This window comes from Canis aureus, chromosome 3, assembly GCF_053574225.1.
Source record: "Canis aureus isolate CA01 chromosome 3, VMU_Caureus_v.1.0, whole genome shotgun sequence".
NCBI lineage: Eukaryota > Metazoa > Chordata > Mammalia > Carnivora > Canidae > Canis > Canis aureus.
In genome coordinates, this window is record NC_135613.1 from 8449167 (window position 1) to 8473537 (window position 24371).

General features: G+C 51.8%; 4 protein-coding genes across 6 annotated transcripts in view; 2 read left to right on the plus strand and 2 right to left on the minus strand.

Annotated features, from left to right (window-relative positions):
- Positions 1-13872, plus strand: part of HAS3 (hyaluronan synthase 3) — a 28546-nt gene extending 14674 nt beyond the window's left edge. Inside the window, exons 2-5 of one of the 3 annotated variants that reach the window (XM_077888285.1) lie at positions 1038-1140; positions 4555-5190; positions 8431-8532; positions 9558-13872. In XM_077888285.1, the coding sequence (XP_077744411.1) occupies positions 4555-5190; positions 8431-8532; positions 9558-10481 (1662 nt within the window). In that variant the 5' untranslated portion in view covers positions 1038-1140 and the 3' untranslated portion in view covers positions 10482-13872. Of the gene's footprint in view, positions 1-1037; positions 1141-1576; positions 1641-2626; positions 2728-4554; positions 5191-8430; positions 8533-9557 lie in introns of those variants that run through there. The other 2 variants (XM_077888293.1, XM_077888301.1) reach the window with 2 other exon arrangements.
- DERPC (DERPC proline and glycine rich nuclear protein) lies at positions 13462-15939 on the minus strand. Its single transcript, XM_077888312.1, has one exon. The coding sequence runs from the start codon at positions 15937-15939 to the stop codon at positions 14299-14301; it is 1641 nt and encodes a 546-aa protein (XP_077744438.1). The 3' UTR covers positions 13462-14298.
- On the minus strand, positions 15918-24021 carry CHTF8 (chromosome transmission fidelity factor 8). Its single transcript, XM_077888335.1, has 4 exons — positions 23913-24021; positions 16941-16998; positions 16560-16677; positions 15918-16160 (listed from the first exon to the last, which is right to left on the minus strand). The coding sequence occupies exons 2-4, from the start codon at positions 16961-16963 to the stop codon at positions 15936-15938; spliced, it is 366 nt and encodes a 121-aa protein (XP_077744461.1). The 5' UTR covers positions 16964-16998; positions 23913-24021; the 3' UTR covers positions 15918-15935.
- Positions 23953-24371, plus strand: part of UTP4 (UTP4 small subunit processome component) — a 36475-nt gene continuing 36056 nt past the window's right edge. The window contains exon 1 of the mRNA XM_077888270.1: positions 23953-24103. The gene's annotated coding sequence lies outside the window, so the exon portion shown is untranslated. The remainder of the gene's footprint in view (positions 24104-24371) is intronic.

A 24371-nucleotide genomic window follows, 5' to 3' on the forward strand; every position in this document is an offset into this window, starting at 1 on the left:
TCTCTCCACCTGTGCATTATTAGCTCTTCTTAGGGCCTCAAGTTCAAAACATATTCTCATTGTAGAGCCAATGCTGGTTTTTAAAAACACACACACAAAAAAGGACGCCTGGGCGGCTCAGCGGTTGGGCGGCTCAGCGGTTGAGCGTCTGCCTTCAGCTCAGGGCGTGATCCTGGGGTCCTGGGATTGAGTCCCCACATCAGGCTCCCTGAGTGGAGCCTGCTCCTCTTTCTGTGTCTCTCCTGAATAAATAAACAAAATCTTTTAAAAATGCATTAAAAAACACACAGAAAAGAATACTTAAACCGTGTAGCATATCAGTGATGATTTTTCTAAAGGCAACGTGTGAAATGATTTGATTTCTGTAATGCAAGGTGGGAATGGGTGGAGTAGAGTCTTTCCCCGGGGTCTTTGTTTGCCTGGGGGACCCAGCAGTGAACTCTGTGGCCTAGAGTGACTGAGCCTGGCCCGGCAAGTCCCAGAGCCCCTAAGATTTCTGAGAGGCAACTCGAGTTCCTATAAATTTGTTGCAGCTTGGGAAGAAGTGATGGAAATTACCTCAGGTGTGTTCGGAGGACATGTAAATTCATTTTTTACTAGTCTTTAATTATATCTCTTCAAGGTTTTCCCAGATTTAGAAATCGGGTTCCAATTCAACTGGTTCTAACTTCCTCTGCTTACAACTCCCCACCTTTCCCTTGGACCCCATCCAAGTCCAGCACCAGCTTTTAGGGACCTGGAAACCACTGGCTATAAGGTCAGTTGGGAATTCAGAAGGAGGTTATGGATGTCGGAAAGAAAGGTGTAAAAAAAAAAGGGGGAGGAGGAATGGGTTTTGGCTTTAAGACACCGGAACTTCCAAGGTTCCTGCAAAACCATTTGGAGCTTTTGCAAACCCTTAAAGTCATCAGCGCCCCACTGCGGAATCCAAAGCTAAGCCTGTCACAATTGTTAACACCTTCTTTGAACAGTCTTTTTGTATTTGACAATTATACTCTTCTGCGCTTTTTTTTTTTTTTTTTTTTTTTTGCCGGCAGGAAGGTTCTGCTGTCTCGGTTTTAGGGAGCATCCTCTACAGCGAACAGCCCTCCGCGTGCCGCAGTCTGGGGGAGCTTCCCACCGCCGCGGCCGTTTTGCAGAGTGAGTAGATTTCGGGGTCTGAAAGCCGGGCGCGGGGGGGGGGGAACGGCGAGTCAACCGCTCCGGAAGCCCCGGGGTCACCCCGAAAGTTAGGGCCGCTTCGGGTTCCGCGGGAGCACCGCGACGTCCCCCCGGCGGCGGCCGGCCGAGCCCCACCTGCCGGCGCAGGGCCCGCACCCGGAGCCGCGTGCACGCGGCCGCCCCGTCCGCCGAGCGCCCGCCGCGTGCGGCTCCCTCCGACCGGCCAGCCGGGGTGCTCCTGGCGGCCCTCGGGGGCGGGGGGCCCTCCCGCTCTTCCCAACTTTCCGGGCCCCGGGGCCGGAGGAGGGCGCCTCCCCGGCGGGGGCGCGCCCGCTACTTAAGGCGGTCGGCGGGGCGGGCGCTCGCCAGTCGGGGCGCGGCGGGGCGCGGGGCGCGGGGCGCGGCGGCGGCGGCGCGGGAGGAGGGGCATGGAGCGGCCGCGGGCCTGCTGAGCTCCGGAGCGCGGCGGCGGCGGCACGGTGAGCGCGGGCCCGGCCAGCCGGCCACGGCCAGGGGCGCGCCGCGCGGGGGCTGCGGGGCTGCGGGGCTCCCGGGGGCCGCGCGTCGCGGCCGCGGCGCCGGGCGGGCGGGGGGCTGCGGGGGGCTGCGGGGTCCCCGGCTCCCGGCCGCCGTGCCCGCAGCCCCCTCCCCGCTGACCCCTCCTCCCTTTCTTCCCGCAGCCTCTCCTCCCTTCCTCCCTCGCGGCGTGTTTTGTGAGCGGATTAGGGGGCGGCCGGCGGTGCGGGGCGCCAGGCTGGGCCGACCCCCTCCCCCGCCCGGGGCGCGCACCTGTCGGCCCCAGATGCGGGCGCCGGGCCCTGCGGGTGTGCGGCCCGGCCTCGCCGCGCGGCCGGCTGGGGGGGGGGGCGGCCGGAGCCCCCGCCCCGCGCGCAAGTTTGCGTCCCGCCGCGTGCGGGGCTCCAAGCGGGGCACACCTGTCAGCTGCAGAGGCTGCCCGCTGGCGGCCCCGCAAAGTTTCGGGCGAGGGCTGGCGGCGTGCGTCCCCGGCTGGGGGTGCCCCGCCCGTCACCCGAGGGAGGCGCCTTAGGGGGCGCCCCAGCCCAGTGCCCTTGAAGCCGGGGCGCCCCGGCCTGCGGGGACCGAGCCGGCGGGGAGAGGGGGCGTCGGCTCGCGGGCAGGGCGCCTCTGCGGGGCCGCGGCGGCTCCCGGCGGCTCCCGGCGGCTCCCGGCGGCTCCCGGGGTCCGTGCCCGGCGGGGCGGGGGCGCCGGGGTCGGGCGTCCCACGCGGGTGCGCGGCGGGGGTCCTGCGGCGGGGAGGAGGGGCCGGCGACAGGGGCTGCGCCTTTGTCTGCGCGCTCACCGTGCCAAGGTAGCGGGGCCCGGGAGCCGAGCGCGCGCGGCCCGGCGGGTCCCCGCCGTGTTCCGGTCCTTCCCGCGGAGTCGTGGGAAACCGGCACGTGGGTGTGGCCGGCGCCGCCTTTGCCGGAGGCGAGGCGAGGCGCGGGCGAGAAGCCTGGCGAGTGCCTTCCGGGCTGCGAGGACCTGGCGGGCACCGCCTCCGGCGCTGCACCGAGGCGGGCTCCGCCCGGGCCTCTCGGGGCGCAGGTGGGCAGCGGAGGCCGGCGGAGCCCCCGCGGCACAGGTCTAGAGGGGGCGGGGCGGGGGCGCCCCCGGAGGGGGTGAGGGCCCGGGGCCCCTGGGCCGCAGACGCATGGGGGGGCTACCAGGGACGGCGGGGAGCCCTGCGGAGGAAGCAGGCTCCCAGGAAGGGGGCAGAGCGCCTGGAGGCCCAGCTTCCCGAGGAGGCGAGGCTGCCAGCAGCACCCTCCGGACCCGGGGACCCGGCTGGTGCCTGACCCTCCGACTTGGGCGGTGACTGCGTGGTCCTCACCCGCTCTGTGGCAGGTGGGGGGGGGGGGCGGGACGGGCACTGCTCCCCTGGCAAGAAGGTGCATTTGTGTTGGAGTGGGGCTTAGGGGCCGCTTCCAGTAAGACCTGGAGTGGGAGCAAGCTGGGAAGCGGACCCCGTTGTCTGTAGAGGGTGGGTGGGTGGGGTTGGAAATGGGATTCTCCAGATGGGGCAGGTGGCAAAGAGAGGAGGTGGGGGAGAAGGCCTGGGTCAGAGGGGAGCGGGGAGCTGTCCTCATCAGCCCCTCCCCTCCTCCCGAATCAGCCTTCCTACTTGGGGGTCCTTCAGGGCAGGAAATGCTTCTAATTTCAGGGAAATTATTTGCCTGAGACCTAGGAGCAAGAAACCATTAGAATCACCCCCCCACCCCCAGGAGGACACCGAGTCTCCCCAACAACTCGGGCAAGGTCAGGCAGCCGAGGTGGGAGAGCCGTGTCTCGTGGAGCACAGGTCTTCTGGTGCTAAGCTCTTTTCATTAAAACACAGATGTTCCCAGCAGGGCCGGTGCTGGGAGCCCTGACTTAGTGCAGATGAAACCCGCACGCAGCATTCCCAGGAGGGGCAGGGGTGGCGAAGCACCGAGGTGCCCTGCGGGCACTAGGACCGAGTGGATGGGGCTTCTCGGGCACCCCCCTCCCGGGCTGCTGCAGTGGTGGCTGCAGTTCCTCCAGCACCCGGCCTGCTGGCTTTCCAGGAGAGCTGTCCACACCCCGGCTGTCATTTCCTCTTTTTTTTCCTTGTCTGCTTTTCCCAGTTGCTTTCCCTTTCTTTCCTGCCTCTCAAGGAAATGAGAAAAAGGTGAGAAAGCCGAGAACACAGGGAAACTTTCTCTTACTGCTTTTGCTGTTTCAAGACAGAGAAGTTACACCCCCCCACACACACACCATCTCCTTACGTTTCCTGCGGTTTCTCATCTTTTATTCCCCCACTTTCTTCGTGGGCCTCATTGGTGGCCGTGCTTTACTCCCCTTCCTTCTGTGCAGCGCCCTAGCGGGTACAGGGCAAGGGGACGCTCTTGGCCCCTGGCTGCCTCCCGGGTCCTCCTCCTCTCTCCCCTCCCCTGCCCCTCCATGTGCTCAGAGCTGCCTCGGGCCTCAGGCTCACCCCTACTGAAGCTTGTCTAAAAGAGCTTTGGGTTTAGGCAGATCTGGGACCGCCATCCACCAGGTGGGGATCACATAGCTCTTTCTGGCTTTGGTTTGTCTGACGATAATAAATGCTACTCAAAATGCTTGACCTGTGTAACCCACTTAATCCTCAAAGATGCTACAAGGTTAGGGCTGCAGTTCACGTTTCCCACGTGAATTAACTAAGGGGCAGAACATAGTCACACAGATAGTAGGTGGCAGAGCTGGGATTTGAACCCCAACAGTCTGGCTTCTGAGTCTCCAAACAGTCCTTGTCACGCTTGGTCACTGGCAGCGGTTTCTATCAGTGGGTCATGCCCCCTCCCCAACCTCCCCACCCCCGCCTGAAAATGCTGCCTCCTGCCTGACTCCACACCTCCCTCCTCCCCCCACCAGATGCCGGTGCAGCTGACGACAGCCCTGCGTGTGGTGGGCACCAGCCTGTTTGCCCTGGCAGTGCTGGGTGGCATCCTGGCAGCTTATGTGACAGGCTACCAGTTCATTCACACGGAAAAGCACTACCTGTCCTTTGGCCTGTACGGTGCCATCCTGGGCCTGCACCTGCTCATCCAGAGCCTGTTTGCCTTCCTGGAGCACCGGCGGATGCGGCGGGCAGGCCGGCCACTGAAACTACCGGCCCCATCGCGGCGCTCGGTGGCCCTCTGCATCGCTGCATACCAGGAGGACCCTGACTATCTGCGCAAGTGCCTGCGCTCAGCCCAGCGCATCGCCTTCCCCGACCTCAAGGTGGTCATGGTGGTGGATGGCAATCGCCAGGAGGACGCCTACATGCTGGACATCTTCCACGAGGTGCTAGGTGGCACTGAGCAAGCTGGCTTCTTTGTGTGGCGCAGCAACTTCCATGAGGCGGGGGAGGGTGAGACGGAGGCCAGCCTGCAGGAGGGCATGGACCGTGTGCGGGATGTGGTGCGAACCAGCACCTTTTCATGCATCATGCAGAAGTGGGGAGGGAAGCGAGAGGTCATGTACACGGCTTTCAAGGCTCTTGGCGATTCAGTGGACTACATCCAGGTAAGGGTGCCTTTACCAGGGACGCGTAGACGGGTGGATGTGTCCCGCCAGCTGGACATACCATGCAGGAATTTGGGGTCCAGTCTTGTGTATATCTTTCTCTGAACTTCAGAAGGCAGCAAGGCAACTGCTGCTCTGAACAGCAGTCCCGGGGTTAGAAAGACCTGGGATGGATCCTGGCTCTTCTGTGACTTAGCTCTGTGACTTTGGGCAGGTCCCTGGTATGATATCCCAATACTCCTGAGAGCTAACAGGTGTGTGGCATTTAATTCGTACCACACACCAATGTAGGTGTTTTATACATATTAGTTTATGTATTTATTTGACAGAGCGCGAGAGCACAAGCAGGGGAAGTGGCAGGCACAGGGAGAGGGAGCTGCCCAGAGCCGGGAGCCTGATGTGGGGCTCGATCCCAGGACTCTGGGATCGTGACCTGAGCCAAAGGCAGACACTCAACCGACTGAGCCACCCCAGGCACCGCCCATATTAGTTCTTTTAATCCTCAAAATATTCCTAGAGGATAAGTCCTGTTATTATTTCCTCCTAGGTGACCTGAAGCACTGAGAGGTAAAGTAACTGGCCTCCTGTCACACAGCAGTAAGGTGCAGAGATAGGGTGTGAGCCTAGGCCGTCTGTCCGCGGCCTGCCCGGACCCACTGTGCTGTACTGCCTCACCATTGGTAACATGGGGATAAGCTTCTCCATGAGGAGGTGTGGTGAAGAGCAGAAGAAATCCTGCTCCAAAGCACCCAACCATTGTTTTAGTTATGGGCCAGAGGGCTCTACTCTACCCAGTGTCAAATTTGTGTCTGTGAGGTAGAGAAACACCTCAGTGACTCCTCCCCCAGCTTAGTTCTGCAGCAGTCTTGGCAGGACCAGGACCCTGAACAGGTCTGCCCAGCTTTAAGTCAAAAAGGTCATTGACACCAGGCTGGAAATTTTATGAGGTTGACACAGTTAACATAGTTCCCAATTTTCAAAGAACAAAACCTAGAAATAACTGATTAAAAGCTCACTTACTTCAGTACTAAGGAGAAACTGTACACAGAACCCCAGATTTTTTTTTTTTAGATTTAAAAAAAAATTATTTATTCATGAGACACACAGAGAGAGAGAAAGGCAGAGAGAGAAGCAGGCCCCATGCAGGGAGCCCGACGTGGGACTCGATCCCGGGTCTCTAGGATCACACCCTGGGCCAAAGGCAGGTGCTAAACCGCTGGGCTACCCAGGGATCCCCAGAACCCCAGATCTCTGGTCATGCATCCACACCGTCCATTTCTCTCTGCACATGCCAGAGGGTTTTGCCTACCGCTTGCATGAAGAGCGGCTATTGTCGTAGCCCACCTGTGTACCAGCTCAGTCTGGCTGAGAGCACGTGGGGGATGCCAATGTTGAAATGTTCTGTGCCCACCTCCAAGTGGCTTGCCACAGACGTTGTAGTTGGCTTTTTTGAGAGTTGCATCCTCAAACGAAAGGGTACGTTGACCTTTTTCTGCCTTCCTAGGCCCAAGGACCTCCTCAGCCTTGTAGGGAGGGATGTTGAGGCATTTGATGCCACAGCTCATCTAAGGTCAAGAAACCTCTAAAGCTTTCCTGGACACTTGGAAGGCACGGGAAAAGCCCTTGAGCCCCTGGCACATGCTCAAGCCACAGGGACTTTGTCTTCTCCTTTAAAGCACAGAATTCCCCACAACTTGCCACACATCTTCCTTTACCAATCATTTCCTGTGTCTTCCTTCTGGTGGATCAGCAAATAGGCTCACACACCTGAGCCAGCCTTCCTCGTTACGGCTCCGGGCTGGCTCACTGCCTGCGGCAGCCTGGGCTTCAGTCACGTTTGGTGGATTTCTGCCTGTCTCCAACTGCCCTGCGGTGGGTGTGTCGCTCCCTCTGAGGGAGATGGCCCTGCTTCAGCCAGTGGGGAAACCCGGGCAGCCACAGAGCTCTAAGTTCCCTACCCCTGCTGTGTTCGAAAGACATTCCTGGAATGAAGGAAGCTAAGCGGCATGAAGAATGGGTTAGGGTCAGGTCAGAAGTAGCCCTGAGACTGGCAGCACCGGACAGCCTGGCCCGTAAGCTGAAGAGGCTCTCCAGGGCCCTTCTCCCAAGGTGTGTTGGTGGGCAGGTAGGAGGGAACAGGTGTGATGGATCCCCCTCAATCTTTTGCTGCTTGTTTATGGCCACCAGGTCTCTCCGCATGGCGAGAGAAAATCTGGCAGGGTTGAGGTGGGGGGGGGGGGGCAGCCCCCTACCTGCAAGCATTAGCAACTCTAGTAAAAGGATTTTAGGCTTTTGCAGAGCAAGGTTTAGGCTCATCTGCGGGTACTGTTCTTTGCTCTGTTGTTCTGCCAGTGGTTATCTGGGTTTTCTGTATCACCTCTGTTACTTTCTAGAAACCAGACCAGTCAGCCACCAGGGTAAGTGTTCATAGTTAAGGTTCAACCAATAATGGAGCCACCTGTTAGAATCAGACCATGAAGCTCCCTAGGGAAGGCGGGCAAGTGAGCAGGATTTGATCGAGGCTCTGGCTGGAGGTGGCTATTGCCAGCCTCCGTGCTCATCCAGAGTAAATCCAAGTAAATCTTGGTCTAAGGTCCCAGAGGCCAGCTCCTGCTGCCGAGTAGAATCCAGATGAGAGCAGCTCTTAGACCTACTTAGAGACTTGGCTAAAGGAGCACAGAAGGGGGGAGCCATCTGGGGGAGGGGAGGTAGCCTGTGCCGGGGTAGACTCATCCTCCAGGTTGTCCGAGAGACCAGAGGCGGAAACTGGGAAGCCCACGTTAATCTAGCAGAGCACTTCAGGCAGTAGTCCCGGGCAAGTCAGTTCTTGGCCTCCTGTGGAGCGTCTGCCACGGGATCTAGCCACTGCACCTGACCTCTGATTTCAGCGGGTACCACCTTTCCCCCCAGGGACTCCAGGGAAACGTGTTGAGGCCATTTTTGTGGAGCCTGGCTCTACAGGGGCTAAGAACTTGCTGGGTGCTAAGCATTTCTCCCTTTCTAGGCCTGACACCGAATCTCCAAGGTTTCGCTCTCAGCCCAGTGGCTGTTAAGCCTCGTCTCTAAACTGTTTTCCTTACTTTTTGTTATTTACCTCACCTTTTCTATTTAGCACAGACCTCTTTGCTAGTGTCTGGAAGTGAATCCTATGAAAGGTGGTCGTGTCCCAGAAGCAGTGAGCAGCGTGTGGTGTACAAAGGCCCAAGGTCAAAGTAGGCTGACCATGCACTCCCTCTACAGGTTTGTGACTCTGACACTGTGCTGGATCCAGCCTGCACCATTGAGATGCTTCGAGTCCTGGAGGAGGACCCCCAAGTAGGGGGAGTTGGAGGAGATGTCCAAGTAAGAAATAACCAGGGATTCCTGGGGGTGGGTCGGGGGTGGGGCCTAGACTCTTTCTGCCTCCTAATCCAATGGATATACCTGGGAAATAAGCATCTTGACTAGTATTTTGGAGGGGTGTATGTGTGTGCATGCGTGCGCGCGCTGGGGTGAGGGGTTCTTCTTTGATAGTTTTCACTAGTATCAAAGTACTCACCTGCTACCCAGTCCCTTTTCTGGGCTTTTTCAACCTGAGGAAAGAGAAAATCACTAAACAGGCATATAGTAGACGGCCCATGCTGCTGGGAGGGGCTCAGTATTCTGAGACTACTGATCACAGAGGGTGCTTCTTTTTGGGGTGGTGGTGCAGGAAGCACCTCCAAAGCTGGATGCTTGAAAAACACTTGCTCTTAAGGAAGCTGCACGGGATGGTAAGAATGAAGCAATATGGCAAGATTAAGGGGCCAGATCTTCTTCCAGTGGGTACCGCTGCTAACACATCAGGTCTTCCTGAGAAGCGTTCCAACTGCAGAAGGGTAAGGATAGATGGCTGGGGTGATGCTGTGCATCCTTCTTTTTTAATTTTTTTTTTTAATTTTTATTTATTTATGATAGTCACAGAGAGAGAGAGAGGCGCAGAGACACAGGCAGAGGGAGAAGCAGGCTCCATGCACCGGGAGCCCGATGTGGGATTTGATCCCGGGTCTCCAGGATCGCGCCCTGGGCCAAAGGCAGGCGCTAAACCGCTGCGCCACCCAGGGATCCCCTGCTGTGCATCCTTCTTAAGCTCTCTCTACCACCACCACAGGTTGTTTGTGGAGCTCGAAGGTGGCTTTTGCTGCTAGACCTTCCCTAGGACAGTCAGTGCAGACGACAGTGAGGTGCTGGGGAGAGGGACTGGTTTTCCAGCTCTGGCCAGGTTAGGACTGACAGGAATTTGAGCAATGGGCTACAGAACTCAGGGTAAGGAGGCCTCACGCCCTCGCATGACTCCTGGGACTCCAGTCCTCAGGTGAGGAGGTCCAGCATCTCCGATTCCCTTGCAGATCCTCAACAAGTATGACTCGTGGATCTCCTTCCTGAGCAGTGTGCGGTACTGGATGGCCTTCAATGTGGAGCGGGCCTGCCAGTCCTACTTTGGCTGTGTGCAGTGTATTAGTGGGCCTCTGGGCATGTACCGCAACAGCCTCCTCCAGCAATTCCTGGAGGACTGGTACCATCAGAAGTTCCTAGGCAGCAAGTGCAGCTTTGGAGATGACCGCCACCTCACCAACCGAGTCCTGAGCCTCGGCTACCGGACTAAGTATACAGCACGCTCCAAGTGCCTCACAGAGACTCCCACCAAGTATCTCCGGTGGCTCAACCAGCAGACCCGCTGGAGCAAGTCTTACTTCCGAGAGTGGCTCTACAACTCTCTGTGGTTCCACAAGCACCACCTCTGGATGACCTACGAATCGGTGGTCACAGGTTTCTTCCCCTTCTTCCTCATTGCCACGGTCATACAGCTTTTCTACCGAGGCCGCATCTGGAATATTCTCCTCTTCCTGCTGACGGTGCAGCTGGTGGGCATCATCAAGGCTACCTATGCCTGCTTCCTTCGGGGCAACGCAGAAATGATCTTCATGTCCCTCTATTCCCTTCTCTATATGTCCAGTCTCCTGCCAGCCAAGATATTTGCCATCGCTACCATCAATAAGTCTGGCTGGGGCACTTCTGGCCGAAAAACCATCGTGGTGAACTTCATTGGCCTCATCCCTGTGTCCATCTGGGTGGCAGTCCTTCTAGGGGGGCTGGCCTATACAGCTTATTGCCAGGATCTGTTCAGTGAGACGGAGTTAGCCTTCCTGGTGTCTGGGGCCATCCTGTATGGCTGCTACTGGGTGGCCCTCCTCATGTTGTATCTGGCCATAATCGCCCGGCGATGTGGGAAGAAGCCAGAGCAGTATAGCTTAGCTTTTGCTGAGGTGTGACATGGCCCCCAAGCAGAGTGGGAAAAGTGCAATGGGCAAGGGAGGGAAGGGGAATGAAAGAGAAAAGATGGGGTGGGAGGGAGGAGGGAGTCCTGTTTTTGTTTCTTAATGGTCCAAAGGACAAGTCTGAAGTGCAAAGAACGGTGACTGTACTTATATGGTCTAGGGCAGTTCTGCTATCAGAGGCAACACCAATTCCAGCTCGGGGCAGAGACTTGTTTTCATGCCGCCCATCTGCTTGCCTCTGCATGCATGGTGGCCTCTGGGAAAGATTCCACTTCCTCCCCCAGGATCCAAAGGGAACCCAGAAGTGTGCTAAACCAGTAAGTTCCAATCAGTGGCAACTTCTGATAGGTAAGTGACAGCCTGTGGGGAGGGGTTCTCTTAGACCATCTGAACACAATCAGAGATGGTGGGAGAACTTCCGAGAGATCTGGACCAGTTAGTAATGTGTCCCCCACCCCCACCCCCAAATCTAGCTATCAATGCAATAAGATTGTGCCTGAGATACAAAGGCCCAGAAGCCTGATCTTTGGGCATCAGAAAACAGGGTCCAGGAATGGTGCTTTTTTATGTGACATACTCCATTCCACATCTCAACATCCCAAGGATGAGCCAAACTAGCAGGGAGTTAGCACTGAACTGCTTTTAAGTGTATGTATATATATATATGTTAAAAATTAGTTTGCCAGCAGGAGCAAAGATGGGTGGTGGTGCTAAAGGCCATGGGCTATCTGGAAGCCTTGGGCCGAATGTATCTCACCTGGAAACTGTCCAACATCTAGATGCGCCTGTCTGTGATCTCTGCTGGGGAGAGGAAATGTTTCGGTCATCTACCAGGAAGATTAAACCCCAACACACTCAGAAAGGAAGTGAGGGCTCAGGTACTTCACCATGTATACCCCTGAATTCCTCTCTCACACTGCTCTGAATCTAAGACCGCCTCCTCATCTTCTTCGAGGTGATGCAGTCACCTCTTCCACTCTTTCTCATTAGGTAAGTTTTGCAAGGTGCAACTGAGGCAGAGCCTGGGCTCTCCTAGGCCCCTCTGCAGTAGGCAACCCTGCCCTCATCAGGTGAGGGGACAATGATTAGGAGCCTCTGACCAAATTAACCACAATCTTGGAACTGCTCGGACAGATTCCTTAGCAGCTGGCTAAGGGTGCAGGACTTGCAGGCTACAGTTCTTGACAATCATCGCCAATGAAAAGTTTTTCAAGGTTCCCTACGTGAAGCCTCACATCCAATCTGGTCAGCTTTGAGACCACCCATTCTCAGCAGCTTCTCCAGGGAATTCTTACAGCCAAGTTATGGATAGTCATTATCGCACCTGCTTGCTACTTGGCAGAAAACAAACTCAGAGATGGAACTGGTTCCTAAATCCTAAGGTTCTTCCTTTCTCACTCATGCCCCTTGAAGCTTTGATTTTTCTTCTGCTTTGGGGGGGGCGGTGAGGAAAAGGCATTTTTCTAGAGATTTACAATCGAGACTATTCTCAGCTCATGGGTTTGAACCCTGGGATCTTGACTAAGCCTTTGATTTGGGGGTTGCTTACTTGCACGTGTGCCTGTTCTCTCTCCAAATGCCCATTCTCAGCAGGGCCTGCTAACCCCTCAGAACCAGCACTAAGGGAGACCGTGGTTGAGGGGGCAAGCCTCTAGTGTGCCCAGGTGCTTCCTGCCAAGGAACAAAGTGTGCTCTGAGCCAGACTGGCAAACCCTGGTGCTTTCTCCCATCTCCCATGAACACGAGGGTTTTCCAGGCGCAGCCAACACTGCTGCATCACACAGACCTCAAGCTTCTGATAAGACCGCTGGTTGGTGCTGGGCCCAACCCATGAAGGTTGGGAAGAGGCAGCAGGCATTTGTTAAAGGCAGCTGTTCCAGGCTCTTCCGTGTTTTTGCTGGCCAAATAAAGTATTTTGAGCACCACAATAGAGGAAAACCGGTCAGCCAAATGCAGAGCTCAGACTTCACTAAGGGCTTTTCTTCAGCTTTTACTTGAACGTTAACATAGAATAGATACCTGGATGGAGAACTCCTGGTTGTCCTACTGCCCGCTCTGCCTTGCACTGTGGTTATCAACTTTGCTGACATCAAATGTAGGCAGGTACAAGTAGTAGGCTCACAACGTTTGACCTCGACTGGTTTTTCTAAGTTATTTTGTACATTTTTCAGCAGCGAAACCAAACTGGGTCTTCAGCTTTATCCCCATTTCTTATACGGGAAGAGCCTTTATACAACTGGACACATTTTGGTTTTTCCTCATTGAGAATTTTAACCCTTTTGTATTCTTTCTACAATAATTTGTAAACATATTTATTTTTACTTTTTTTTTTTTTTTTTTTTTTTTACTTTTCAGGCTGAATATTTTATACTGCACTTATTTGTCAAAATAAAGATTCTCACATAATGCTGGTTATCTCTTAAAATGCTTCCTCCTTGTACTTAAGCTGGGTTTATTCTAGTTTCAAGAGAGGTCCTTGGGCTAGAAACAATTTTGTCATGATAGCTGGCAGTGGGATGCCTGGGTGGCTCAGTGATTGAGCATCTGCCTTTGGCTCAGGTCATGATCCTGGGGTCCTGGGATTGAGCCCCATATCAGGCTCTCTGCAGGGAGCCTGCCTCTCCCTCTACCTATGCCCCTCTGTTTGTCTCATGAATTAAAAAAAAATCTTTAAAAAAATAGTTGGTAGTGGAAGTCCAACAGGGTAAGTGGTCACAGCTGCCTCTGGACCTAGGGAATACAGCAGGCCCACCTTGTTGATGTGCACACCTCTGGTGGCTTAACTTTTATTGTTGAAGATGGGCAAGGTCTCTGGTGAAATCACTGGCAAATGAAGGAGTCCTAGCTCAGCTAAAAGTCAACACTTGCTTCCTCGAGTGACAGCATTTTACCTGGCAGATAATGAAACAACGAAAAGCAGTGGGTAAAATTCCTTTCCTGTGGGAAGAGAGAATAAAATGGAGTGACATCGGCAGCCCTCTCATCCCATTTATTAAAGAAACGGTAAGAAAAGATACAATGCAGGAAAAACACCAACCATCCTTTCACGTCAGGCTGAACGAAGCACAGTGATTTCTCCCCTTAATCCCCCCACCCCCACCCCAATATTCCCATATTCCCATCCACGTCAGTTTAAATTTTGAGGTTCTCTGATCGGGAGTACTAGTGGAGAGGGAGTTAGATGAGCAGTGGAGCCTTGATTCTGGCCTCCTCTAAGTCCCAGGAGAAGGAAGCTGCAGGCCCAATCAGTCAAGCAGAACGTGTATCTGGTGGGTCTCTGAAGTGGTTGCCCACCTCCCTGTTCTGTGTTCAAGCCCCCAGGGAAAGGTATGGCAGTAGAGGATGACCAGGTCCAAGCTGCCCAGGTCAGAGCTGCTGAAGCATGGTCCGTTCACCAGCACATTTCTAGAGAGCAGTGAGCTGATTCTCCAGTGGTGAGCAGGGGACTACATATGAATTGGGACCTGCAGGCCAATGTATCCCTGAGGAAAAGTCCACACGAACAATTCAAGAAACTAGTAAGAAACAAGGGGCAGAAAGCTGTGGGACAAAAGCACAGCAGGCTTCTGGAGGACCGGTGATCCTTTATCTCAAAGTCAGGATCATTCCCACCTGCTGTAGTCCGTCTCCCACAAATAACATTTCACCTTCAGTCAAGAAAGAAGCAGAGGAAAAAGATGGCTCATCTGAACTTGAGCCCCAGCTAGGTACTTCGGACTGTAGCTCCACATCTACCCTTTTACTTAAAACACAGCCCCGCCCAGAACCACGGTACTTGAAAACCAAAATGGTCCTGGAAAGAAAAAGGTGTTTAAGGGGGTAACATTCCATTTGGGTACATTGTAGCCATTGGGCCCCCTGGTCTGGGGAAAGCAGCTGGGTTTGTGCCAGGGAGGCTCCCCACTCTAGGAAATGGGACCAAAGTCTTGCTTACAGGGCCATTCATCCTTGGAAAGGAAGCTGGGTTTAGACCCAGGGTCCCACTTGGCCTTGCAAAAGGAGCTGGGTTGATACCCACAGGGCCTGCTGGAGAAGAGCCCAGGGGCCCAGGAGCTGACCTAGGGAAAGTAACCTGACCAGGGCCTAATGGGCCAGTAGACCTTGGGAAGGCAGCAGGGCTTGGACCCTGCAAGCCACTGGCCCTTGGGAAGTTAGCTGGGTTGGGGCCTAGTGGCCCAGAAGTTCTTGGGAAAATTGCTGGACTTGAGCCCTGGAGGCCAGCAGACCTCTGGAAGGTAGCTGGATTTGAAGCCAATGTGCCAGAAGACTGAGAGAAGGCAGCAGGATTGAGCCCTCCTGAACCTGTCCCCCGTGGAAAGGGATTAGCATTTACCCCCATGGGCCCAGCTGGCCTTGAAAAATGAGCTGAATTGGGACCTATGGGGCCGGGAGCCCTGGACATGGGAGATGGATTTGGCCCTGGAAGGCCAATTCCCCGAGAGCCAGGACCCGAGTTTGGGCCTATGGGGCCAGGTACTCTTGCCATAGAGGATGGGCTTGTGCCCATGTTTCCAGAAGCCTGTGAGAAAGCAGCTGAATTTGCTCCTAAAAGACCTGCTGCTCTTAGAATAGGGGCAAGATCTAGGCCTTGAGGTCCTGCCATTCTTAAGTTAAGACCAGATCCTGTGCCCAGAAGGCCACCCGCTCTGGTATCCACATTAGGACCTGGGCCCAGGCCACCTGCCCTGGGGTTGGGCCCAAGGCCTGGGCCCAGGCCACCTGCCCTGGGGTTGGGCCCAAGACCCGGGCCTGGGCCTGGAAACATACCCGACCTCGGAGCAGGGTTTGTACCAACGAAGCCTGATCTCAGGTTAGAACTTGGTCCTGGTCCCAAGCCAACCGGCCTAGGATTAGGAGGACCGTTACCAGAAGTCAAGAGGACACCTGTTCTCATGTTGGGCCCAGAACCAGGGCCCATAGGGCCACCACTTCTGGGGTCAGGACCTGTTCCTAGGAGACCACCTGCCCTTGGGTTCGACATAGGACCTGGCCCTGGGAGACCCCCTAACCTGGGGTTAGTCAGAGGCCCTGGGCCTGGAAGAGCCCCTGCCCTAGGGTTCAGAGATGGGCCTGGGCCTGGGCCCGGGCCTGGGCCCAAGAGGCCACCAGGCCTTGGGAAAGAAACTGCACCAGCGCCAGTGGGATTCATCCCTCTCGGAAAAGAAGCCATGCCTGGGTCACGAGCACCAGCAGGGAAAGGTGCTGGATTTGAAGCCAATGAGCCTGATGAAGATGGAAAAGGCGATGGGTTCCTTGGAAATGGGGCCAGATTTCCACCAAGAGAACCAGTTGCCATAAGAAAGGGATCAGAATTCATGCCCAGTGGGTGGCCTGTGTTCAAAACAGGACCCCCCTGTGGTCCCAGGGAACCGTCGAGCCGTCCTCGAGGTGGCAACTGAGCACGAGTCCAAGGAGTTGGCCGCTCTCTAGGGAAAATCCGGGGTTCTTTCATACTTTCTTGGGGACGTTGGTGATAATGGGCTTGGGGCGAGTTTTGAAAAGGATCTTGTTTTTGATGAGTGCTGTCACCAGGTACTGAGTGCCAGTCTTGCAGCCAAGCTCATCACAGTCCTGCTCCCCAGGAGTGTGTTTGACAAGGACAGCAAAAGGTTTCTCCAGATGGATGATTTTTCCATACAGGATATGATGTCCCACGATCAGCACAGGGATTCCCTTTGGCAGAATAAGAATGAAATGCCTGAGGTTCAGGGCAAGGTAGTAACATGCAGGGGCCTTCTAGAGATGCTCTTGGCAAGCAATGCTGGCACCTCCACTCCCTGGTACGGCTCTACTGCTGTTGAAGAGCCACACCAGACAACCACCCTCGTGCCCTTTTTACTCTTTCTAGCCCCAAGAGAATTTCCACTTTTGGGGACTGTTGACTTTTCCAGATTCCCCAAAATTAAACTTCCCTGCTGCTGCAGGGGTTGGGGGAGCACAAGCAGATAGCTTAGATTAGCTAGACCTCGCATAACAAACCTGAGGGCAGTCCTCACTCTGGGTCCTGGGAGCACCACCTTGGTGTAGCTTGCTTTCCTGAGGCATTAGGCAGGGAAAGAAAGGTCCCCTCACCTCAGTGGTGTAATGTAGGTCTCCCAGGAGGTTTCCAGCTAATCCAGTGCTGTAGCGAGCCTCGATCTCCCCCTGTAGCTCCATCAGCACCCATTCTGCCAGGCCTCCAGCCCCAGCACTGCAAGCAAAGGGCTGGCGGTTACAATATTTTTGAGGGGTGAAGGCTGAATAGTGTCCTACACCACCATTCAAGGCCCAAAGGAACTCTTTGTTGAGCACACAAGTTTTTGGGAAATTAGGCAGTGCTAGGCACTGAACTACAGATGAAATGCAAGGATATGTGCAAGACGCACCTGAGGACCCTGATGCTTCCAGGAAAATGTCAAACCTATATAACCCTACTAATTCAAACTAAACAAAAAAGTGTCAAAATGTACTCACCTGGAAATAACAATTTGCACCATGAGCCTTCCGTCTTTAAAAAGCAACTGAAAGCAAGCTGTAGAGGAAAAAAAAATTTAGGATAATAGTAACAACAGCTAACGTTTACCATGTACTATGTGTGAGGCATTTTTCTAAGTGCCTTAAGACAGATTTTCGTTTCCCTAACAATGGTATAAGCTTCAAATATTTTTGAACTGACACTGTATGTACGTTGCTTAAGATCACCAAGATTTAACAGTAATATAGAAAGTTAACAGGTGTTATAATTATGCTCAAGGTCATGTACTTACTAGTCAAAGAGCCAGAATTTGAACCCAAAACATATAATAGCGCCCACACTGCTGACCACTATGCTAACCTGCCTTTCTCAAGAATGTTCTTTTTTCTATCCTGCATATTTCTAAAAAAACAAAATTAACTTAGATTTTACTTTTCCCTTTGGTGATGTTATAAAATATAAACCTCATGTCTAACACTTTGGTTGTATTTCAAGATTCAAAGGACCGCCTCTAACAAAAGCCAAGAAACAAAAAAGACCTTCAGGTAACTTTAGTGAATGAATGGTAAGCGGATTTTTAACGTGACTTTCAATACGTGCTTTACCATCTACTTGGAAAGACCCTGACAATCAACTTTCATTTTATGCAACAGTACCACCTGGTGGCAAGTTTGGGGTACTCTAGAAGAATGGATTAAAATATTTTTTGCCTGAAACAACTGGCTTCATTAGTCTTTCTCGGAAAGATAGATTCATGGGGAACTGAGGGGGTGGGGGATCAAAACTACACATTCTGTATAAGTCCTTCCAATGAATCAATGGAACTTAGGGGAAAGTTATTAGTCCAGTGTTTATCAACTGTAGTACCGTATGTTAATAGATACAATTGTGCTCAAGCTTAGCAAACATTGGATTCAAACATTAAACAGGGTTTTTCATTGGTGTTAACCTTCACTTTGGATCTCCAGGGGAAAGTACATTGCCAAGAACCTTACAGGACAGCTCTATTTTTGAGCACTAAATATACTCTAGGAACATAAGGTCAGTCAATTCACCGGTCTTCAAATTCAACTATAAACAATAGCTAACTTTTTTTTTTTAAACTATGAATCAGATGCTGTACACGCCTAAGAACCTAGGTCACTTGTCTTTATCTACACTCCTAATCAATGCACTTCCAAAGGAGAAAACCAAGTACTAGTGAGAATGAAAGGCATCAAAGCATCAGGTGGCACAGCATACATGGAAGAGCTGGTCAGAAGGGCAATCAAGAAAGCATCTGTAAGTCAGACCATCTGCAGCAGCACCACAACTGGTGCTGCTTGAGAACAAATACACAAGGCTTAGGAACCAACTAAACCAAAAGCACTGTTAAAATTCTTCTAAGGTTTCTTGAAGTAGAAAGGATTACAATTTAAAATCAGAAGACTTAAAGTCAGGTTCCAGCCTGCAAGTGCAGAACTCTTCACCATGTCATCATACACAAGTCACTTAATGACCATGGGGCTAGTACCTCAATTATCTGACTCATTAAACTACTGTGAAGACCACATATATGCAAAAATGCTTTAAAGACAGCTATTTCTTTTAGAGAATGGAAAATATACATCAGTATTTCCACACTATAATTTTCACTATAATTTGGAGAATGGTGGGTATATTTTAGCCATGAATCAAAAAAGACTCAATAACTAGAAGTCAAAGAGTTTCTAAAGGTTAATAAATGCATACAGATTAAAGTGTTCTTATAACTAAGCTTTTGATGACTGATAATACACTCTATGTTCCTTGATAGATGTAATTATAGGAATATATAGGTGGTTTCTGAGAAGCGATTAAGTGTTCACAGAGATACTCGAGTTCTAGGAAGGCCATGGCAGGGAAGGAAATCAATCTTTAAGGCCTTTGGAAACGTGTTTGAGATGAATACCTATGGACCATTTAAGGGAGATGCAGTAGTATTTTCAGTGCATTCCACATTTCCTGAACAGCCTCCTGGTAGAAAAGGAATTTGTAACAGTGGCCCAAGTGGGTAAAAGGAAAACATGCCTGATAGCTGGGTCAGAAAAGCTATACCTGCATACTAATCCCCAGCGCTTGTGAGTACACAGCTTTACCAACTTATACAGTAGGCCCTGCCTTAGTTTACCTCTCAATACTGGCAAACACCTACCAATACTCCTGAAAATAAAAATTCTGTGGCCTACAGCTTCACCATTCTGCTGCTATACCTAGTCGACTGGTAAAAGCTTGTGCTAGTCCTACTGGGATGCTGCAGATGTGAACACAAATGAAGTTCACACCCACTTAATTCACACCAAGAGTCTAGTCCACAGGAACCTGTAGATTGGCCTGGCTATGTTTACCTACATAGGAGTGTATTTACTAAATTAGTAAGAAGTGCAGAAGGCATTCCTTAAGCAAATTTTAAAATTCTACTTTAGGGGCGTTTGGGTGGCATAGTCAGTTAAGTGTCCAACTCAGGTCGTGATCTCAGGGTTGTGAGATTAAGCCCCACATGAGGCTCCATGTTCAGCACGGTATCTGAGATTCTCTTCCTCTCCCCCCACCCCCAACTCATGTGTGCTCGCTCTCAAAATCTTTAAATTTCTATTTTAATGCCTTAAAATAGGCAATCACCTGAATTTAATTATTCCTTTTCTTACTCCTTGAGATTACTATTCTAGACAACTGTTCTCAGGGCTAGAGTAGGCAGGTATACCTGGGCACATCATTGAGGACACACCTGATGGAGCCAACAGGGACTGTGTATCACACTTAATGTGGAGTTGACTAAAAAGGATCTGACAACATGCAGCCCAACCTGTCCCTATACCCTTGACAGTAGGCAGGTAGTAGGAAAATGAAGCAGTGAGGTAGTACAATACAAATCATGTCCTATCAACTATAACAAATGTAACATTATGATAAATACTTTCTGTACAACAAATTTTCTAAGTCTTCAGTCTCAGCTAATTCCAACAATGAAGTAGAACAATTTCTACGTTTGTTCTAAGATATTGCTTATGTAGAAATTGCAGATTAAAAACATTTGAAGACACAGCCTGAAAAATACACTCTAAAAGGAGTCCATGGAAGAGCCAGCCTGGCATCTCTCTCTGAGTCTTGAGTTTAATCCCAGATTGGGTGAAGACCATCTTATTTATCTCTAGTTAAGAATAATAATTCTAAATTGATAATGTGTGTAACTGTAGAGCCAAGGAAAAATTTCTGTGATATTACTTTTTGAAAAACATTTAATTGACTGTACTTCACAGTGGAGTCTCATAGGCCACACTGGAGTATGGACCTGGAACAATGGCAAAGTGGGGGGAAAAACCAAACCTCTTTCTCCCGAATTTCAACCCCTCCCACCCCCATAGCTCAAAAATGGGGAAATTTTTTTCTGCTTAATTTTTCTGGGCTTTCACATCACTTAACAATATAGTTTTGTATTCCTAACTTAGTAACTTTAGCTTTCTAAAGGAAACACTTTTTTAAAGCACTTTATACATTCTAATTAACACTGGATATTTTCTTTCTTTTTCTTTTTTAGAGCCTTTTTCTGGGGCTTCAAAATGTCTAGAAATGGTTTGCCCCAGGTCATCCTGTCTTAAGACATGGATCCAGTCTGGAGATCCTAGGTAAAGTCACACTAATACTTCTCAGGACAGTGGTCCAGGTAACTTCAAGACCCCTGAACAAACTATAGCGCAGCAAAGAAACCAGTATTCTTAATACCAATCCAGAGCCACAGTGGAGCCCTACACAAAATTCAGAAGAGTTAACTGGAACAGTATCAGTCTGGGCACTTCATAAATACCTTATTTAACTGTGGTTTGACTTCTATCCCTATTTTGAATGTAGTTACAATTAAAGTCATTATCAAACACCTGAAAATCAGAGTGCAAATACAACTTAAGAAGAAAAATCCAGGCAAAGCATTATAATACAAAAAGCTTCATTTCTCCCATAGCTAAACTTTTGTGGACACTTATTGGATTTTCTCATTTCATCGTGAGAACCACGTTAACGATGTAAGCACTCTTATTCCCATTTTACAAATGAGGAAACATGCTTAAAAGAAACTCAAAAGTAACTGGGCACAGCTCTTAAGTGGTAGAGGTGAGATGTGACCCCTTAATCCCTTCACTATATGGCCTCTCCAGCAGTCCTCTCCCACAGCTCCTGGCATACAGTACCTATGCATAACTTCTGACTGCTTTACAAATATTGGCCTTTCTCATTTCTACAAAATGGCAAGTGAGTAACCTACACAACTACAGTCAAAGTACCTATTACATCTCTGGGGTAGCCAGTCAAAAACAAACCTTTTTATCATATTCAATTAGTGAGATTTAGATTTTTTGAAATCCCTAGAGATCTACTCAATGTCACCTCCAGAATTCAATACTAGTATAAGACAAAATGAGCCAAGAAAAGAGGACATTCTTTTGTCACTGTTTTAATCTTGAACAAAATTGAAGTCTTATAATTTACTTTACAAACTGTTAAATGTTTAAGACTACTAATGTCTTACAGAAAACAGAATGAATGAGCAATGATCTTCAATAATGGTTAACTGTCCCCAAAATAGAATGTGGAAGAAAGTATAGCATGGATCCAAATAAACAGAACATACAGCTTTTCTCTGAACAAGGGAACTTAATAGTAATGACAAATAATTAAATTTTACTAAAGCTCACTAGTATTTTATAAATTTTCATTACAACCTTTCATCTTCTATTTTAAGATAGAGAATAAAGGCTTTAATTTTACAGTTCTTAATATAAAAAATTCAATTTTTTATTTAAAAAAATTAAATACAGGACACAAAATGTTTTCAAATTGCCAGACCAACACTTAGCATTTACTGAACTTTTATTCATTCCCAGAGACTGTTGTTTTGGAATGCAACGAGTACTCAAAGTAATCAGACCTGGATTTCTGTCACTTATCCTATGTGTGACACGGGAATAATCTAACCTTTTAGGTTTGTTTCTCCACCAATAAACTGAGCGTAAGAATGAACCTATCTCAAATGGTTGTGAAAATTTAATGAGGTTATGAATGTAAAGTCCTCAGCACAGTGCCTAAAATATGGTAAGCTTTTAGGGTCAAACTATGTATTATCTCTGGGGAACTTGACATTTTCTTACTATATGTCCAACAGAATGACTTAATGCTATATTATTAACGTTTATAGTGGACTAAAACATCCTACAAAAGCAGGAGGTTATCAGAGTAAAACTCAGCTTACATAATGGGAGAACGATTCAAACAGGACAGTCAAGGTTCACTGAACTGCTTCAAGAATTAAGCTCTGAAAGGTTTTTTTTTTTTTTTCCCTCTTTTCTCTAAAGACCACTACTTCTCTATGTGCCTTTCCACCAAATGAACAATTCAGGAAGTTTTCATATACAAATGAACACAGATTATTTTTATTAGCAGTGTTATTGTGGTTTGTGACTGAAGGGGATGATCTTAAGTTTCAAAGGGAAAATCTTATCTCCTGACAGGCTTATGTCATTAAGCACTAAAATGGTTTCTAAAGGAGAACCTTGCTTCCCTCCCAAAAGGGGCTATGGAGGGTAGGTGGAAATGAATGCTTCCAAACTTTTCATTAGTGAAGAGTGTGTTCAAAAACATGTGTGGATACTATGCATACACGTGGTACTTTCCCATCACATTTTAGGATTCCCATGATGGGGGGGAATCAATTACTGGTATTTGCAGACAATGGGTGGAAAAGATGGCTTCAGTCGATCTGAGTTACTCCAGTTTTCTCCATCTTCTGCTACTCTGCAGCCTCATCTCAACTCTCTTCCCCATCTTACAGCTGTGACCCCCTATCTTCCCCAAAGCCCCGCCTCTCTAGCCCTGCTGGAGGTCTCACACTACCCTGTATTCTCCTCCCACCGGCCCCCATCTTCACCCTCTGCCCCGGCCCCCTCCCATCCCTCCAGTTGGAGCTACAAACACTTCCTATGTCTAGTCCCGCCCACTTTCTGGGACTTCTCAATCCGCTTCCCCTCTCTTCCCCACCCCCTCCGAATCACCCCCAGAATTTCGCTGGGACTTCCTACCAACCTATTTAACCCTTTCTGCTCCCTCCCAAGGAAACTATCCTTTAAACTGCATTCCTCCACACCTCTCGCTGGAGTAATCTTCCAAACCGTCCACCCTCCTCCCAAAGATCACTGTTTAAACGTTGTTCTTCTACCACCCTCATTCTCCAAATCGTTCCCTGCTCCCTCCCTCTTCAACCTCAAGTACTTCGCCCCTCCAGAACCCCACCCCGCTCTTTAGTCTCTCACTCCACCCACAAAAGAACCTGGATCGCTCGTCCTCCTAACCACCCTCCCGATTGTCTCTCCCAGCGGCTTCCCCCCGCGACTTGAAACGTCCCTTCGAACAAACCTCAGAGCCCTATCCCCCACCCGCCTCCCACCCAGTCCCCCTTCTGATGTTCCCGCTACTTCCTGGGTTCCAGGTCTACCCCGCTCCCGCAAGCCTCGCGTGCTGGACTCCCTCCCGACCCGGGGAAGAGCCCCTTTCCGCACGTACCTCGAGGTTCCGGCCCGCGCCGCCCCCTTCTCCGTCCTCCGCCCGCGCTCGGCCACCCTTTCCGCCCTTCTCTCGCTCCGCCCCGCTCGCTCCCTTCCTTCCCTCCGCCTTCCGTCTATACACCGCTCCCTTCCCCCACAATTCCTGGCCCCCCCGCCCCGGGGGCCCCAGGGGCTCGCCCCCACCTCTGCGTGGTTCTCCTCTCTCCCCTCCCCCTTCCCGGCCGCCCCTCCCCCTCCCCCGCCCGCCGCTCCCCGCCCCTCGGCTCGCCATTCTTCTCCTCGAGCCGAACGCCCCACCCGGCCCCAGCTCCCTAGCTGCCCACTCCCTCGCCCCCTCGCCCCCGGCCCCGGCTCAGCCCTCGCTCCCCGCGGCCTCCCGCGCCCCCCCGCCCGCGGCCTGACCTGCAATGGCGGCCGCCGAGCGCGGCGCCGCGCGGCCAACGGGCGACAACCGAACCTCCCGCCGCCGTCGCCGCCGCCGCGAGCACTGCCTGCGCACTTCCGGCCTTGCGCCGCGAGCACTTCCGGGGCAGAGCACGCGAGCGCGCGCGCACGTGGGGCCGCGGCAGAGAGAGGCGAGCCCCCGTCCGTCGGTGAGTTGGGGAAGGGGTACGAGAGGACTTCGGCGGGGTGCTGCCTGCCCCCGGTGACGCCGGTGGAGCTCGCGGTTCTTGGGCCGAGGCCGGGGGGGGGGCGGCTACTCCGTAGATGCCCGGCGGAGTGGCAGCGCGCGCTTCCGACGCCCCCTCAGCCGGGCCGGGCCGGGCGCGCCTGCCCTGCCCGTAGGTTCCAAACCCTGAGGGACGACGCGTGACGGGCGAGCCGGAGCCGGCCGCTCTCCTCGCGGAAGGTGTAGGCTTG

What these genes read in the sequence shown, in the direction of transcription:
- CHTF8 (XM_077888335.1), bottom strand. Translation starts at nt 16,963, where the DNA reads ATGGTGCAAATTGTTATTTCCAG. An exon ending in GTGCAAATTGTTATTTCCAG is followed by an intron (nt 16,678 to 16,940) that starts GTGAGTACATTT and finishes CTTTGCTTGCAG; the next exon opens with TGCTGGGGCTGGAGGCCTGG. An exon ending in ACCTACATTACACCACTGAG is followed by an intron (nt 16,161 to 16,559) that starts GTGAGGGGACCT and finishes ATTCTGCCAAAG; the next exon opens with GGAATCCCTGTGCTGATCGT.
- DERPC (XM_077888312.1), bottom strand. Translation starts at nt 15,939, where the DNA reads ATGAAAGAACCCCGGATTTTCCCTAGAGAGCGGCCAACTCCTTGGACT.